This window comes from Lactuca sativa, chromosome 8 (genome assembly GCF_002870075.4).
Source record: "Lactuca sativa cultivar Salinas chromosome 8, Lsat_Salinas_v11, whole genome shotgun sequence".
NCBI classification, from domain to species: Eukaryota; Viridiplantae; Streptophyta; class Magnoliopsida; order Asterales; family Asteraceae; genus Lactuca; species Lactuca sativa.
Genome location: NC_056630.2, coordinates 173,120,851 through 173,140,195, shown reverse-complemented (window position 1 = coordinate 173,140,195; position 19,345 = coordinate 173,120,851). Strand labels below are relative to the sequence as shown.

General features: G+C 34.5%; 2 protein-coding genes across 2 annotated transcripts; both read left to right on the top strand.

The window, feature by feature from the left end:
• The first annotated feature begins 12,013 nt into the window (after positions 1–12,013).
• Positions 12,014–13,698, top strand: LOC111893650 (malonyl-coenzyme A:anthocyanin 3-O-glucoside-6''-O-malonyltransferase). The gene has a single exon (XM_023889711.2). It carries the CDS (start codon positions 12,077–12,079, stop codon positions 13,433–13,435), a length of 1,359 nt encoding a protein of 452 aa, XP_023745479.1. The 5' UTR covers positions 12,014–12,076; the 3' UTR covers positions 13,436–13,698.
• A 1,905-nt stretch (positions 13,699–15,603) lies between these two features.
• On the top strand, positions 15,604–18,852 carry LOC111893659 (actin-related protein 2/3 complex subunit 2A). Its single transcript, XM_023889728.3, has 11 exons — positions 15,604–15,844; positions 16,205–16,391; positions 16,460–16,526; positions 16,599–16,806; positions 16,899–17,068; positions 17,171–17,248; positions 17,333–17,465; positions 17,558–17,649; positions 18,113–18,169; positions 18,308–18,373; positions 18,469–18,852. Exons 2-11 carry the CDS (start codon positions 16,330–16,332, stop codon positions 18,502–18,504), a joined length of 969 nt encoding a protein of 322 aa, XP_023745496.1. The 5' UTR covers positions 15,604–15,844; positions 16,205–16,329; the 3' UTR covers positions 18,505–18,852.
• The last annotated feature ends 493 nt before the right edge of the window (positions 18,853–19,345 follow it).

Here is a 19,345-nt window from a genome sequence, read left to right as displayed (position 1 = left end):
AGAACACCAAAACAAAGTTTAAACAAAGGAGGAAAGGATTAGGGTTTTCAAAATCTCAATAGGGTTTTGCCATTTGCAAGCTGCGATGTTGTGGCCATATACTGCCATATCGTAGTAGTCTTTAAATGATCTCATACATTCTCGAAGTGTCATGTCATGGCACCTAACACACGTTGTGGCATCCTTGCCAAGCTTAAAGATTTTTAGGACAATGAATTACCTCAGGATCTGGATGTTACAATAACATCAATACGTAATTTGATACTTATTAAAAACGAGGATTAGAAAATATAAGTAGCTTGAATAAATAAACTTCATTAATTTTCTGGTATCTTAATTCATACTTTTGTTATAAAAAATTCAAACAACTTAAGTCCATATCTAAATGAATATTTCGATGAATTAGAATTTAACTTGAATATAATAGTACATTATGTCTACTGTCTACAAATTCTCTTTGGACATGGATATTTAAAATTCAAAGTTAAAATTACACATTGAACTATATATATATATATATATATATATATATATATATATATATATATATATATATATATATATATATATATATATATATATATATAACGGCAAATCAATAGAAAATGCATAAAGGTGTGGAAACTCTAAAACCTAGAAAATCAATACAAAGACATAGAAAAAAATACTTGAAGATATCTATTCTTTTTTTTTTTTTACTTTGTAATGCTAAAAATAGCATGATTTTGGGACACATTCGTAGGAAAAAAATTATAAAAGAATTTATAAAAAAAAAATTCAGCAACTTTATAAAGTAGCGATTTTTTGTAAAGTCAACAAAAAAAGTTTAGATATATCAAAGTGTTATTTATATATTTTTAGGATTTTTAGGGGTTTTTTTAGGTTTATGCATTTTCTATTGATCTTTCTCCTATATATATAAGAGAGATCGTTCTATGGAAAATGCTTGTTTAGGGCAACACATGTTGAAATCAATGAAAACATGACAATACATCACTTTAGAGTAAACTTCACAAATTTTCTTTGGAAACAGCAAATACTTATATATATATATATAAAGTGAATATACCTAACAACCTTATATAAGCTTAGGTACCTAACCATATCATACTACGTAATTTTGTATCGAATTTGCATTGTAATCACCCAAATTTCTTAAAATTCAACCTCATAACTTGATTGCTTCCAAAATCTTTGGACTTTCACCATTATCTTCCTTCAAATGACGTCTTTCTATCGAAGACCCCTGGTGGGCTTCATATACTACCGTTACAAATCAAATGGTGTAGGAGGAATATAATGGTGAATGTTTGAAAATCTTGGAAGTAAATCAAGTTAAGGGTTGAAGTTTAACAACTTTAGATGATTGCAATAGAAATATAATGCAAAACAATGTAGTATAATGTGGTTAGGTACCTAAGCTTATATAAGGTTGTTAGGTATATTCACTTTACCCTATATATATATATATATATATATATATATATATATATATATATATATATATATATATATATATATATATATATATATAGATAGATAGATAGATAAACAAAAAAAGCAAGAAGCGATGGACATGGAGGAATCTACATGGAAAAAAACACAAGAGCATAATTATAGAAAAAAATAGTATTTTTTTAAAATGGAAAACAACACTGTTCCACCCATCTACCCACCCAATTCCCCCTGTATTTGGTCAATTCAAAAGTTTGAATAATAATAAACTTAGAAATTTTTGCAAGGAAAGCACCAACCTTGCTGAAAGTTGTCATTCCATGTGTTCCAATGAGTGGAATAAAAGATCATGATGAGAATATCTCTTTTCTTAGGACAATTCCCCCATGAAGCAGCAAAATCAATAAACCCATGTACTGTATTGGATTAAAAATTGCTTATTATGCACCATTTTAGAACCCAATACCAAACCTCCTTGGAGAATCCGCATTTAGCTAGAAGATGAATCGAAGATTCATCACTTATCCCACATAATTGACAATTTGAATTTTGGACTAATATACCCCTGAGACTAAGTGATTGCGCAACCAGAATTCTATCAAGTACTGTTCTCCACACAAAACATTTCACTTTTAGGGGAATAAATTTTGACCAACATATTTTTTTCCTACAGCCTGATTAAGATTTAAATCTACCATTTTCCTTAGAATACTCACCAAATATGTATCATTTGCATTAAAATTAAAAGAAAATCCAATGTTTAAGGAGGGGGTGAAACATCATTGCTCCAAACATAGAATAGAAGTCATGTAATTATGTCTTCTCCACGTCATTAAGGTTGTTTGATCTCCAATTCCATAAGAAGACATTGCTTCATATATAGTCCATGAGTTGACATTTCTTTATCGTTTCCAACTGATTAAGATGAGGGAATCTAATTAGCCACGTATCTCTCACACACCATTTTTCTTTCCAAATAAGAGTTTTAAATGTGTGATTTAGAAGCAATGAAAGTAGATCGTTTGGATCAATATTATGATGATGTAGGCTATTGATTGGATTTGCAATATTACTCCAGACTCCAACTGCACTCTTTTTATCCACATATGTGGTTGAATGATTTCTGAGATTATGAATACTGATAATTAGTTTAGACCATAAGCAATCATTTTCATTTCTTATTCTTCACTACCATTTACTGAGTAAAGCTACATTTTGAGCTTTAAGAGTACCCACTCAAGACCTCTATCATTTTTATCCGCCATGACCTTTAACCAATCGACCCAATGAATCTTATTTTTAACATCAGTCCCACCCCATAAGAATATTATTCTTTTCTTTTCTAATGAATCCAATATCCTTGTGGTGCTTTGAATTATGACAGATAGTATATAGGTAAACTTCCCAAAACCGGTTTTATCAAGGTCAATCTTCCCCCCAAATGATAAAGAATTTGCTTTCCAGTTTGATAATTTCGATTGAAATTTATCAACAATAGGTTTCCAATTTTTCTTTAACAACATATTGGCTCCAACAAGAACCCCCATGTAAGAGAAAGGGAGAGAGTTTTTCAAACATCCAAGGATTTGGTCCATGTATTGAAGCTCCGAATTTGTTGTACATATTCCAAATAAACGGGATTTATGAAAGTTTACTATGAAACCGGAGGAGATTTCAAATCATTTAGGAATACACGATAGATTCTTAATGTTACTCCTATACTATTTCCCAGCATATATGGCATCATCCGCATAAAAAATATGTGAAAATGTTGGCCCACCTCGGGGTAATTTGATCCCCTATATTAATGATTTGTCACTTGCATCATGTATGTCTACATGTAATCCCTCCATGGAGAGGATAAAAATAAAAGGTTATAGTGGGTCTCCCTGTCTTACTTCTTTCATGATTAAGAATTCTTCTATGGGTGCTACATTAACCAGGACCGAGGACAAATGCTCTGGCGGAAGAGAGACAACTATTCATCCACATCCTCTATTTACAACCAAAACTCATTTGATTCGTCACAAAATCTAGTTACCCCTAATTTTGGTGTCAAATGCTTTTTCAAAGTCAACTTTGAACAAAAACATTTGCATCTTGATTGTTATTAGCCCACATTATAATTTCGTTTATAACCAAAGGGCGATTTAGGATGTTCCTTCCTGTAACACCCAGTTCCAGTTATGCATTTAATTACGTCAATTTTATAATTTTACCCTTGGACTCGACGAGTTGAAGGCCCAACTCGTCGAGTAAGATCGAATCCGGGGCGGGAACTAAGTAGTCCACTCGACGAGTTGGAAGACCAACTCGGCGAGTAGGCGCTGTCTGATGAAAACCCTAATTTCAAGGGTTTGTCTCCTTATTTAAAGAACATAACACCCCTATGACTTCCCTTATCACTCCCTCAACATCCATAAAATCCTAAACCGCCACCTTTAAGCCTTGTGAGTATTGTGTGCTATTTCTTGAGCTACCTTGTGTCTTTGAAGTTTGGGTGAAGAAAAGGAAGAAGGAGGAATTCAAGAGGAGATTTTAGATCCAGACTCAGCACCATCTTCTCCTCATTTTTTGGTAATAAAGCTTCACACTTGAGTTATGATTTCCTAGATCTTCTTATGGTTATTTTGGGCTTTGAAGCTTGAGTCTTGGGATTTGGACATCCCAAGTGATACACCTTCAGATCTGGACCTTGAAGGGTCCTCATGGCATAAAGGTGCCATCTTTATGGCCATAAGAACACCCCATGCATGCTATTAACCCCCATTTTGACTCTTTAAGCTCGAAAGCTTCATGCAAGCACTTAAAGTTTATGACTTTACATGATATATCGACCTTAGGAGCCCAGATATACCTTTTGGTTAAGTTTTGCACATCAGAAATCGACTTATGGACTTGGTCATTAGTAGACTCGGCGAGTCATGTGTTGATTCCCCAAATAAGTTCGGGGTCCAAGGGAATCCAATTGAGTTTAGAAGAGATTGGATGAGTCCATAGGAATGGCTCAACATATTAGGACATAGCCATCGCCTGGAAACCATGGGACTCGACGAGTGGAAGAACACACTCGGCGAGTCCAAGGCAATCTCCCAACCCATGAAGATAGACTCGACGAGTTGTTCATACAACTCGGTGAGTCACAGACTGAACATGTTCAAATGATGAAGATAGACTCGACGAGTTGTTCATACAACTCGGCGAGTCGGTTAAAGGTTGTCCCGATATCATGAATAAAGGAGTACTCGTCGAGTTCTTGCTAAACTCGGCGAGCAGAATCGGGTTGAGGAAAAATGAAAGACTAGGGGACTCGACGAGTTGGAGGGCCAACTCGGCGAGTCAGGGCAATTGGAAGTTGACTTTGACCAGGATGTTGACTCTAACCAAGGGTAAAATGGTCATTTTCCCCTGACAATAGTTATCAGTGTTTTGACTAAGTGTCATTGTGGCAATTATAGTCGGGGAGTCGCCAGAGCAACAATCAGACATTTACCGCTCAGTATTTCAGCAGTCAGCTACGCGAGGTGAGTTTCCTTCCAGTAGAAGTGGGTCTACGGCTACAATGTCGGCCCGTTTAGGTGATAGTAGTTCCGGACTTGGGTCCGATGTCGGGGTAGTCCTGAGAAGTAGTTTGAATGCTTGATATCTTTGTGATTCATGCATGTATATGTGATTATGTTATATGTTACGATCATGTTTTGCTATGTTCAGTTTATTCCGGACTTCAGCCCGATGCAGTGGGGAAGGCCCTAGTTTTTTCGGACTCTGGTCCGATGCAGTGGGCGAGGCCCTATTTAGTCCCGAATTTGGTCTGATGCAGTGGGAGAGGCCCTAGTTAGTCGAGACTCGGTCCGATGCAGCGGGCAAGTCCCTAGTTATTCCGGACTTCAGTCCGATGAAGTGGGCGAGTCCCTAGTTATTTCGGACTTCCGTCCGATGAAGTGAGCGAGGCCCTAGTTAGTCCGGACTTGGTCCAATGCAGCGGGCAACGCCCTAGTTATTCCGGACTTCAGTCCAATGTAGTGGGTGAGGCCCTAATTAGTCCGGACTTCGGTCTGATGCAGTGGGCAAGGCCTCGTATTTGCTTTATATATTATAGTATGGTATGTAGTAGTTTGGGGGAGCTCACTAAGCTTCGTGCTTACAGTTTTCAGTTTTGGTTCACTTACTTCCACTAGCAAAGGGAAGGGCTTGAGATGATCGCATGGCACACACCACAATCTTCAACCTGGGAGTTTTACTCTGATATTTTGATATGAAATTTGACATGAGATTTGATATGTGATAGATAATATGAGATTTTGAAACACTTAGTTGTTGATTTTATACTTTAATAATGGTCTTAATGATGTTTTAAAAACGAAATTTTTGGGTTGTATTTTTGGAATGTTTCACTTCCATTTATGTATGCCGATTGAACTTCATCCACAACAGAACCTACAACACCTTTCAACATGTTTGCGAGAATTTAGGCTACAATTTTGTAAATACATCCGATCAAACTGATAGGTCTGTAATCAATTAGTGTGGTTATGTCCTTAACTTTCAGAACTAGAGTAATGAAAGATGAATTGCAACCAGGGGAAAAGTTACCAAAAGACTCAAAATGCTTCACATATCTCACAATATCAACTTTCTTGGTCTCCCATTTGGATTTTATGAGTTTGAATGTGAATTCGTTAGGCCCTGGTGCTTGCTCAGATCCACAACACCAGACAACTGGCTTAATTTCTTCCAACATTATTGCAACCTCAATGTAGGAACTTTGATCTGGTTGCAACTTTTTAAATAGAGAGTTGATCAACTTCGGTCTGATAGGCCAAGCTTCATGGAATTTTTTTCCTAAAAAAATCAAACACCTCCTTCTTAATGAGTTTTGAATCTGAACACCATTCCCCTCTTATTGTAATACCGTGGATCCTCTCCTTTCTGTGCATATTTTTGTACTATCCCGTGGAAGAATCTTAAATATTCATCACCATCACAAATCCACTTTATATTATCTTTCTGCTGCAAATCTAGTTTAGACACCCGTTCGAGTTCTCAAATTTTGACCATTGCATCACATGGCGTTGTACACTCCACAGACGAGAGTAATCTAGATTCAGCCGAGGTATCCAACGAATCCACTTTCTCCCTTAACACTCTTAAAGTACCCAATTCTTTAAAAGTTGCCTCGTTCCTCCATTTTCTGATTTCATCTTTGAGGAATTTGATTTTAGTCAACATGTGTGGATCAGGAGCATCAAACCCATGAAAATTACCCCAGCCATTTTCAAATACCAAATTAAAAATATTATTTAGTGACCATGAGTTGAAAAAACAGAATGGGGAGGAACCAAAGTCAGCGTTATGAGGTTTGAGGATCACCGGAGAATGATAGAATGGTCCCTTGGAAGTACAATTACAGAAGTCAGCGGTTGAAATTGAATGAAATTATGACATACAAGGAATCGATCAAGTTTACTTTGTTTAAGCCTATCATCTCGCAAGTAAGTAAGTTTCCTTTCCCCTTGCATTAATGCTTGTAAACCAACCACCACAATGAACCGGTCCGATGCCGTATAATGATAGAATATGGAGTTGAATCTTTCACAAGCGAACCTGACAACATTGAAGTCACCAATAAACACCCAAATACCATTCAAACCTCTTTTTATATCAATCAATTCTTCACATAATTTATGTTTATAAGTTGTGGACTGTGGACCGTACTAGTTTACAATCTTGTGGTACTTGAGATACTAACCCATTCCACTAAAGTAGCAATAAAGTGTCTAGAGGAAATGATATTTGACTTTTGGAACACACAGGGTCCTAAATGCTTAATATACCACCAGAACAGCCAGTAGGATTGACAAATTCATATTGATAATTTTTCGATCCTCAACATCCATCAATGTTAATATTATTGAAATCTAAAACCCTTGCTTCCTAAATACAAACGCAATCGATTCTTTGTGCGAATTTGAGTTTCCTGATCCATTGTACTTTCTTTGATTCTCCAATTCCCCTGATGTTGAGAGTCATGAAATTCATTGATCCATATTGGGTTCTCCTGTACCTTCAAATACTGCTTCCACAAATTCATCGTCTTTCTCGATTTGGAAAGCAACCTCCTTTCTAATCCCGATTATGCCATCCACCTCATTTGAAGAGAGACAAATACCATTTGGTGAGTTACAACTAAGAGAGTCAGAACCAAGAATAGATTTATTTAGGTCAAGCAAAGGAGAGCCAGACTCAACGGTTTTCGATCGATGAGTACAATTAGGCGGGGGAGAGGAATATGAAACTTCGAAGATCCTTCTAGGTTTGATTAAGGATGAGAAATTTTGATCAAGTTTTTTGCATTTCCCTGTGGATTCACCAGGTTTGAATACAAGAAATGGGACTGTTTGGGTTGGTTCAATTCTCATAGGGGTGTATGGATTTGAATGATGAAAGTGGGCCGGATCTGAGTTAGGCTCGAATCAGGTAGACCCACCACCATTTGACTCAGGGGATCCAAGCCAATAATTGATTTTTATCAAGAATATCTAACCCAAATTTATGCACGTCATTAGGCTGAAGGGTATGGAATACTTTAGGACGTGTAAAGGGTGATGTGGAGGGGGTGTTTACGCATGAATACCGCCCTCCCCCACCCCCTAGGGTGAATGTGACGCGGATTGAACGCGCAATCTTATTGGCCAAAACCTTTTGACCGTTTGGATTAATTAAAAAAAACTTTTCAATTTAACACTTCGGTTATATATATACAAACACATAAACACAAAAACACATAAATCATTTTACACCACAAAATTCTTTACATATCTCTCTACTTTCTCTTTTTCTCTCAAAAATATGGAACAACATCAAAATACCTCTACCACGTCAAACACCCCAACAACCCCAAACACTCCAAATGATCAATATCAAGGTTACATTCAAATGCTAACATCCCCAATCCAACATCAACCTCTATTTACCAACATTCCATTTCAACCAAACTACTTCCAACAACAAATACCACAACCCCAATTCCAAGGTTTTCAACAATTTCAACCCCAACAATTCCAAACACATCCATCTCAACAATTCCAAACACAACCATCTCAAGTCTCTTTTTCTCAATCCCCACCTATAAACCTAGAATACGACGACGATGACAGGGTCGAAGAAACACAACCATCTTGGCGAAGGAAATCAAAAGGAAAAGCTACAAATAAAAGAGGAACGACTTGGATCGAAGAGGAGGAGGAAGCTTTAGTTAAATCTTGGATTTCTATTCGTGCGAATCGATGACGGGCAACGCGCAAATGTGAAATAGTTTTTGGCTTCATGTTTTAGATCATTTTCACTCGCTCTTGGGAAGGAAAACGAGCCGAACGTACGATGCAGTCAATGGAAAATGGCGTGAACAACGAGCGGCACGCACCAAGTTTAACGACATATTTGAAAATCTGAAAAATATACATAAAAGTGGTAGCAACGATTTCAATATTTTATCAACCGTTTGCTAACAATTCAAAGTTACCAAAGGCGGTAAAGCGTTCAGCCACCAAAAAGTGTGATGAATTTGTCATAAGGGTCCAAAATGGGTCCTTAACCTGAAGACTTTGCATTCGAAATCGACCACCAGCTCCAACAAAAGGCCATGAACTTCCGAGTCGGATGTGGGTTTGGTGTCGACCTCAATGACAACTTTGATGGGACCGAAGGGGATGGTCCACCGGAAGTCTAACTTCGTCGACCAGCGGGAAGGGATAAAGGGAAAAAAGTGGCGTCTTCAAACGGAAAAGAAATTAACGAAGACGTACTTGTGGATAGAATTGACAAAACTCTATGTTTTTACAAAAAAAAAATATGGGTCAACGAAGAAAGCTCGGCGTCGGAAACAAGCACTCACCGATTTTCAAATTTTAAACGCGAAGCCGCAACCGGATATCGACCCCGAAATTTAGCCGCGTTTCTGAAAATCCAACAACAAGTTTGGGAAAAATATGAAACTTAGGTTTTAACGTTTTTAATATTTATGTTTAATTTCTATGATATTTAGTTATTTAGGTTTTAATTTTTATGATTTTATGGTTTTTAGTAATCTAGATTTGAAAATTTATGTTTTATGTTTTTATGTAATGTGAAATATCTAATTATGTTATTAATTTAGTTTTTGTTTACTTTTAATTTAAATATAAAAAAACAAAAAAAAAGTGATCACCATTTCCCAAGGGTAGTGAACATGTAGTGGGGGAGGGTAGTGAACATGTAGTGGGGGGAGTGGGGGGAGGGAGGTGATGTGGTGCCTACGAGTCATCAGTTTTCTAGTGATTACCTTGGTGAACACCTTGTGAGAGTGATCGGTCTACCAATTTTAATGCTTCATCAATATTTTCGATATCTTCGTCTCCGGTAAGTGCAACTTCGCCGATATTCATAGGTTCCGAATTGTTGTTCTGATCGATCTCACCCTCTTCTAATTCAATAGTTCCTTGATTTTCCCAAGTCCCAGATACATCTTCTTCATCTGTCGACCCATATCATTCCAATTCAATGGAATCGTCATCATTTTCTTCATCATCGAAAGGTTGTAGAGTGGTTGTGTTATGAAAGAACGTGTGGCAATTGTATTATTATTATTATTATTATTATTATTTTACTTTTAACCTCTAAAACATCTATAAATATTCACACACTTTAACCTTCAAACTCACACCTCCTTCTATCAATTTCTCTCTATTTTCTTGAAAAAAAATGAATCCCGACAACCAAATTTCAAACTCCGATAGAAGGAAAAAACAAATGTTTCGAGTTCAAGCACCCCAACTCGAAACATTTTCGCTATCGATTCATCTCTAAGGGTTTATCGTCCACAACTCAATGCTCACATTCAATCTCCACTACAATTCTAATACCAAAATATTAAACCATTTTACCCGATGCAAGTTCCAAATGTTACTCCAAATATGTTATCAAACTTTGTTGTTTTTCCTGATCAACTTTCGCCAAATCAACCCCAAACTCAAATCTCACTCTTTCAATCTCAAACCTAAAGCCAAACACAACCCTCTTAATCTCAACAACAATACTAAATCTTCGATGAGTCGGATGAAGAGATTATACGGGAAACTCAACCCACACCACCCCTCCAGTGCCGCAAAGGAAAACAACAAGTGAAGGAGGGTGTCGCACAACCAGGAAGACAGAAGTCACAACCATGGACTCTACATGAAGGGATAATTGTGGTAAAAGCTTGGGTTGACATTTGAAAGGATTCGACTATGGGAAATGCACAAGCGAGGGATCATTTTTTGTTTCACATTCTTGAAAGGTTTCATAAGGAGATGGGAAAAGGTGACGAGTATCGTACTAATCATCAATTGAATTCAACGTTTCGAGAAATAGCGAAAGCCGTTTAAAAAATGAACGGGTTGTACACAAACCTAAAAAACCAACGGGAAAGCGACCAAGAAGATGAAGAAATACTTCAGGAAGCTTTGCATTTTTTTAGATGAAGTGGGAAAGTCATTCAAGTGGCATGATTGTTGGAAAATATTGATTTAAAGTCTTAGGTGGAAAAAATACGAGCAATAGTTTATATTTGGAGTACAACAATCAAAGCGAACAGAAACGAGCTCTAGTGGTTACACAACTTCCTCCGACGCTCGGGTCGGTCTAGATTTAGATGGGGATGACGAACTCGAGCTACAAGAAATTGTCCGACTGATAGGTAGAGACAAAACAAAAAGGAAGGGAAATGGGACTTCTTCGGGTGCATCGGATTTCAACATGGACACGGACCAAATGCTGAAATGATGGAATTTGATCAATATAATATTAATTTCACTAAACGTTTGACGTTCGACAAAGAAAAAAAAAAGAAGCAAAAAAGGATGAACGTGCGGAGAGATAAGAAATGGAGAATATGAGGTTCTTGATGGAAAACACTGACCATCTTTTGAAACCGGCTTTGGAGCTCATTTTGAAGAAAAATGAACAGATTATGCAAAAATATTTTCGGTAGATTGTTGTTTGTTTTTTTCTAATTATTCAAATCTTAGGTTTTTATGTAACTTTTATTTTAATCAATGTAGTCGTTTTTATTTTTAATTAATTGTATATTTATTACTCATTTAAAAAAATATAAATCATAAAAATCAATTATTTTTATTTAAAAAAAATAATAAAGGAACATTTCCCACGTACACCTTGGCTTTTGGCGAGAAAAAAAAATCACGTGACAGACAAAAAGTGAGGAAAATTTCTCACACGTGCAGCCTTATATTTTTTATTTTATTATTATTATTATTATTATTACTATTATTATTATTTATTAGTGAGATAATTTCGATGATATAACTTGCTAAAAGTGCATATCCAATATAATGACATTTCAAAATAACAATTAAAAATGGTAAGACCAATGTAATTTATTATGCAAGATATAAACTAAAAAATGGTGAGTAGATGGGCCGATCACACCATTTCTTAATTTGGAAATTGAAAAAGCCCCATATGTTAAAGTGGTCTCCAAAGTCCAAATAGTAAAAATAACAAAAAAGTTGACTTGAAAAATCAACACGTTAAAGTCGTGTCCATATGTAAATACTAAATAACAGCCGACACCCGTATCCATATGTTGACTGTCCTTGAAACCTGCAGAATATCTCCGCCGTCGGCCACCGTCGGCGAGAAGTCACTACCCCTCACTTTCTTCGACATCATATGGCTGTTCCACTTTCCGATTCACCAACTTTTCTTTTACAATTTCCCACATTCTAAACCTTCTTTCATCCAAACAGTTCTTCCCATTCTCAAACACTCATTATCCATCACTCTTCAACATTTTTTCCCATTCGCAAGCAACTTAATCGTCTTTCCTAATCCAACAAAACCAGAAATCCGTCATGTTGATGGCGATTCTGTCGAGTTTACAGTCGCAGAATCTCATCTCGATTTCGAAGATCTTGTAGGAAACCACCCTCGAGCATGTGGCAACTTCTATCCTCTTGTTCCTCCATTAGGTCATGTCACTAAAGCATCCGAATTTCTCTCCATCCCTCTTTTCGCAGTTCAGATTACGTATTTCAAGAACTTGGGTTTCTCCATTGGGATCACAAATCACCATGTTCTTTGTGATGCAACCACCAAGTTCGATTTCCTAAAGATGTGGACCTCGATTGCTAAACATGATACATATAATGGATCTTTTCCGTTTTACGATCGACTTCTCAAATACCCAGAATCTTTAGACGAAATCTTCATGAACCAACCTGGTGTTGAAGCTTTGAATGCAGATTATCAAATTCTTGATCTTGTTGGCCCGAGTTCTAAAGTTCGAGCAACGTTTTTCTTGACGAAAGAGAGAATCAGTTTGATGAAGAAATGGGTATCCATTCAACTTCCAACATCTGGATACATATCGTCGTTTTCAGTAACATGTGGTTATGTATGGAGTTGTATAGCTAAATCTCGTGTTGGATTTCAAGAAAGAAACGATGAAGATGATCAGTTGGAAAGGTTTGTATGCTTAGCGAATTTCAGGAGTCGGATGGATCCACCACTCTCGGAAACCTATTTCGGAAACTGTGTAGGATCTTGTGTCGCGATTACAAAGAGCATGATGTTATCGGGAAGCAAAGGATTTCTTGTTGCTGTTGAATCCATTGGAGAGGCTATAAGTAAAACGGTGAAGAAGAATGATGGAGGGGTTAAAGACGCTGAATTATGGTTTGAACTGATGTTTAAGACTCCGGCGAAGATTCCGGCGAAGATTGGGGTGGCTGGAACTCCGAAGTTGAAGATTTACGATGTTGATTTTGGGTGGGGGAGGCCGAGAAAGTATGAGACTGTGTCGATAGATCGGAATGGTTCGATTTCAGTTAACGCCGGGAAAGAATCGCCTGAAGATCTTGAAATTGGGTTGTCACTTCCGGTGAAACAAATGGATGCTTTTCTTGATATCTTTAACAATGATCTACAGAATTTCTTTTGAGTAAAGGGCTGAATCAATTTTCAGGTTACTTTTGGACTCAACGTGATCTGAAAAATGTTGTTTTGGATAAAAAGTGATGAAAATAAGAAATTAAAATCATAGTTGGGATCTAATGGACTTCGATTTCTTGTATTGGGCTGTGATTTTGTGTATTGGGTTGCCATTTGGTTTAATTTTGGTATGTGTTCCAACTTTGAACACTTATATTTTATAGTTTTGTATTGTTTAAGTCTATAAAATATAAAATCACTCCTTTTTCTTAATCCAATTACTTTGGTTCTTTTTTTGCATTATATTCATTTTCGTCTCAACTACATGTTACAACTTTTAGATTACATTTATTATGATTGTATACCCGAGTTCCATAGCCCTAAACATGGGTGTTTGTCATTTTGTGGAAAAAAATTTGGTTCACCAAATTTTCTACTTTTTCTTCAAAGTCTATAATGCATATAGTGAAAAGAAGCAAAAGTATTAGGGAAACAAAGAAGTTTCAGAAAATGACAAACACCCATGTTTTGGGGCTATTGAAATTAGGTATACAAGCATAAAAATGTAACGTAAGGGTTGTAATGTGTAGTTGAGGTGAAAATGAATATAATGCAAAAGGAACGTATAATTAGATAAAATATATATATATATATATATATATATATATATATATATATATATATATATATATATATATATATATATATATATATATATATAGTATTTGGAAAGTGCTATGTTGATTGGTTTTTATTTGTAAGTGTACATCATATTATATTTAAAGCTTGATAGATCAAATTTTAAGAAAACAAGTCGGGTAGTTTTGAGTTTAATAACAAGAAATCCACAACAAATAAAATCAGCCAAAATAGAGTCAATATGAAAAAGTTATAAGTGTTTAAAATTGGAAGAAAATGCCAAAATTTAGTTGTTCACGAAATCATAACTTACACGAAACCCGCGATCCATTAAGGAAAAACTATGATTTTAGTTAATTCTTAATTTTTTTTAGCTTTTTTTGGCAAATAACTATGGAATTTGGCCGAAAATAACAATTAACTCACATGTAATCAACAATCATAAATAGAAAATAAGATATACTCACAAGTGGTATACCTGAGGTTTAAGGCAACCTTACACAATTTTTTCGCCATAATAGTTTTTTTTTTTTCTCTAAAATTATCAGAAAATAACAGAAAATAACAAGTTAACTCACATGCAATCAACAATCCTAAACTAAGATATAATCACAAACGGTATAAATGAGGTTTCTAAGACAACCTTACACAATTTATCCGAAATGATCGATACAAAAGATGAAACAATCTACCCTAATAAATGAGAATGATTTTGCCACATATCCTTCTCTTATTCAATTTGCCACATGTCATTTTGTCATAATTTAGAGATATATTTATTTTCCACTTGTCATTTATTTCATTTTCCATTTCTAATATATTATTAATTAGTTTCCATAAATTAAACCTACCATAATAATTATATTAATTTCAAATTTTAAATTTTAAATTTCAATTTTAATTTCAAATAAATTTACAGTTTAAACTTTTGTGTTTAACATTTTGTTATAGTTAACCTGTTTAGTATACGGGTCTGATAACTAAACAATAATTTTAATTAATTTATTTTTTGCATGTTTTTTTTTCTCATATTTTTATTTATTTTAAATTTCAAATTCAAATAAAATTTTCATTTAATCGTTTCTATTTAACATTTTATTTTAATCAACCCGTATAATATACCGATTTCACAACTATTACTTATTAGTGTTCATTTGGTTTTTTAACACAAACATACAATAAGAAAGGAAATTAGAAGGACCACAATCTTTGAGACTATCAATGGACAAAGTCCAAGAGACGTTGCAAGGGCCAAGGGAAAAATGACAATATTGTGATTTTTAGAAGAAAAAAAAAAGTATTAATTATTGTTATTTCGATAATTGATCCATACTAGGTTTAAGTTTAACTATTCTTTATTTTGCCACAATCTATCTTGAAAACGTCATCTCTTATAACCATCAAAAAATAACATTATTAAACGAGAAATCATAAAAATATAATTAAAAATAATATTCTACCTTCTTAAAAAAATAATAATAATAAATAACTTAAGACTCTTTTCAATTAGTAAAAATCCAAAACAAATTCGGTGTTTAATCGTTGTACGAACATTGAGTAATCTTAATTACCGTCGTTCTATTCTAATCTCACAGCAGCACCACCGCCCTTCACCTCATTCTCTCCGTTTCAACGCCTTCTCCGATTTATCGTCGCTGTCCCCGTCGAACATCGCTCCGCCGCGATTCATCTTCTCCGTTTCCCGACTCTCCTTCGCCGACGCTACTCTTCTTCATTTCTCTCTGGAATCCGCCGTCTCCGTCGTCGTCCATCTTCTAAGGTAACCAATTGGGTATCCTAAAACTAATTGGAACGGGTAAAGAATATAGAGTGGCGTGAATAGTCTTCAAGATCATGAATCTCTAACTTTACAAATCAGAAATACTTTTGCTTGTTGAATTCTGGAAGCAGACAAAACCCGTCTGGCTAAGTCGATCATGGCTATTTTTTAAACCCTAGTTTTTAGATGAGGTTGCACATTGATTACTTTTTGTCTTTTAATCGTTTATTTTGATTCATTTTTAAATCATTTATGATTTTGTTCCACAATTGCTGAAAGAAATGGACCATTTCATTCACATTCAAATTAATTCGACAGTGTTCATCGATGAATTTGATCGCCATATATTTACCTTCTTAGGTATCCGCTATGATGGACGAGAATGAAGCCGATTCCTCAATCTCCATGTGAAGTCAAAAAAGAAATCAGAAATTGAAGATGCGGAAAGACGCATGAGCGAGCGCACAAATACACAGAGATAGACGATGATATTACTTCAATCTCAGTCAAGATACCTCCTCCAGATCTTAACAAACCGCGTTCAAAAGTAAGTTCTATCAATTTTCAGCTCCAAATCTACCCTTTTCGCTTCATAATTCTTATACCTAATACCAGTATCGAGAAAGGAGTCGAGTTGGATTGCCACTGGGTTGAATTCGATGACGTTCGTTACCATATTCAGGTATAGTCGATACGGAACATTTGAATTCTTAATCAATTATTAAAAAACCATTGATTCAAGTAATGGTTTCAGGCATCGATAAAGAATCCACATCTTCTACATCTATCAGTATCCCTCCCCACTCCACCTCCAGAGACTGAATTCTCCGGTGGCCTTCCATTTGGAGCCATTGAAGCAATCAAAGCAGCATATGGTAGTGTTGTTCATATCCTTGATCCTCCAAGAGATGGCTTCAATCTCACAGTTAAACTCAACTTGTCTAAACTTCCTTCACTTGAAGGTTCGATTCTTTCTCTTCTCTTCTCTTCTCTTCTCTTCTCTTCCTCTTCTCTGTAACATGATTACATGAAACTGTTACTTCTCATGATACAGAAATGAAGCAAAATCTTTTGGTAAAGATTGCATCTGTGAGAGAAGTGGTAATGGGGGCCCCACTAAGAGTAATCTTGAAGCGACTTGCATCAAGGTCTGTGCCCCCTAATGTTGGTGTCCTTGTCCCCCTTCTCCATCGACCTAATGAATCCTTCTTCATTGTTCCTCAGGTTCAAAGCTCCATTTTTCAATATATGTAACTTTCTTTAAAACATCAATAACAACTTCATTACTCCATATTTAACAGATTAAAAACTTGTTATAAATTACAGATTGAAAAGGTAACTGTAGTGTTCCCAATGAGATTCAATGACTCCATTGATACTGTTCTTGCTGCATCATTCCTTCAGGTTTTGTTCAAAAGAAAATACTTTTTTTTTTTTTTTTTAAGGTTATTGTTGTTAGTAATTAAAGAATTATAAATTTTTATAAAGGAATTTGTGGAAGCAAGACGTACAGCTGGACTTAATAATGCCCCTGCTTGTTTATGGTCTTCTTCACCTCCTAATGAACTCAAAGAAGCTCCTGAACATGCTTTATCTGCAAATGCTGGTTTTGTTTCTTTTGGTAAATTTTATGAATTTTGGGTTTATTTATATTTGTTAGATTTATGTATGAATAAATAAAGAAACATATTTAATATATTTTAACAAATGCAGTTATCTCAACACGCCATGTAGAAGGAAAGAAATTGGACAAAACAGTTTGGAGTTTATCAACATTCCATGCATATGTCAATTATCATGTCAAGGTCACATTTCTGCTTCTAATTATATATTCACATTTTTTTTTTAATATTTTTAAGTGTTTAATATCACCATTTTTCAATAAAATTTATTTTTTGAACATAAAAGTCCTGATTTTTTTCATTCTGGCTCAAATTAACAAAAAGAAAAATACTTTTTTTTTTTATCGTGTAAAATCAAATAATCGGGACTTTTCTAGTCAACAAATGATAATTTGGGACTAAAGTGAAACTTTTCCGAAAGTATTGGGACGTTTCTGACAATTTCCTATCAATCAAAGAAAATAGTTTCAAAGATATATATAACCAATTATAGAATAAACATTTTTGGTATGTTTTTCAATTTGACAAATGTTACATTGATAAAGATTGTAACTTGTCCATTTTGTGGGGCCAGATGAAAAATTTTCAATTTTAATTTAACATTTTTTTTCTCATTATTTTATTTTATGTATTTATTTGGTAACAGTGTTCTGAAGGATTTATGCATACTCGGATGAGACGACGAGTGGAATCATTAATCCAAGTAAAGAAATATCAATTTACTTTTTTTTTTTTTTTTTTCAATTACAACATTTTTTCTTATTAATATATATTTTTTTTATTAAAGTTATAAGAAAAAAATAAAAAGAATATGAAAGTATGTTGCTATGTCTTGCATTAGGCTTTGGATCGTGCTAAGTTAGATGAGAATGGAGGAGCTTCTCAAAGCAAATCATTTAAAAGACTGGTCTGTTATTATTATTATTATTATTTTTATATACAAGTGTTGTTGGATTTTATAAAAATCTTGACTAATTATATAATTCAATTTTTTTTTTGTAGAGCATTGAAGAGTCACGTGGAAATTCGTATTCGTAAAAGTAGTCATTGATACTTGTAATGCTGTTTACTGTTACTGTTTTTTTTTTTTTTGTGTAACATTTTTATAATTACGGATGGATGATAAGGCAAAAAGGTTAACAAAACTATTACTTTTACATCATAAAAAAAAAAGGTTGTCTAACATCTACAAACAAATATCTGCATATTCTTTATCGACTTTTATTGTGAATATGACTTTTGTTGCTAAACACGCGAATTTCATGCCAAGCTCAGTCAAAATTTTGGAAATAGTCTATTGTCAGCTTTATTTATTTATACTTTAAGTATTACTATTATTATTATTATTTTTGAATTAATATGATAATGGGGATTGTGATTTGTGGATATTAAGTTGGATGATTTTTTTTTCTGTTAATTGTTGAACTAAGTTGGTTGAGCTAATAATATTGTGATCAAGTGTTGTGTTTGTCTTTAAATTTGAATTATATTATGATAAAGTGTAAATGCATTTAAATCTTATGTTTAGTTAGTTAATAGCTTTCAAATGGTCTATTTTATTCAAGATTACTCGTAGACAAAAATTAAAAAGTTGTCTTATGTTCATTTAAATTTTACTTTAGAGATTTATGTTCGTGCAATATGTAAACTTGAAAAAAATACAAGTACTGCAAAATGTTTGCAGTCTGTAAACCTCTGCAATAGAAAAGGTGAATCAAATGTCTGCGGGTGGATTTATTTTCATTTTACCGGTCGTTTGTTGCAAAAACCTCAATCTTTATGGAAATTTGAAATTTTTACAAATAACCTAATATCATGTCTAATATTTTGCCATGCCTTCTTAATGGACTATAAGTGTGGTTTAACCCCATGTTTTGTA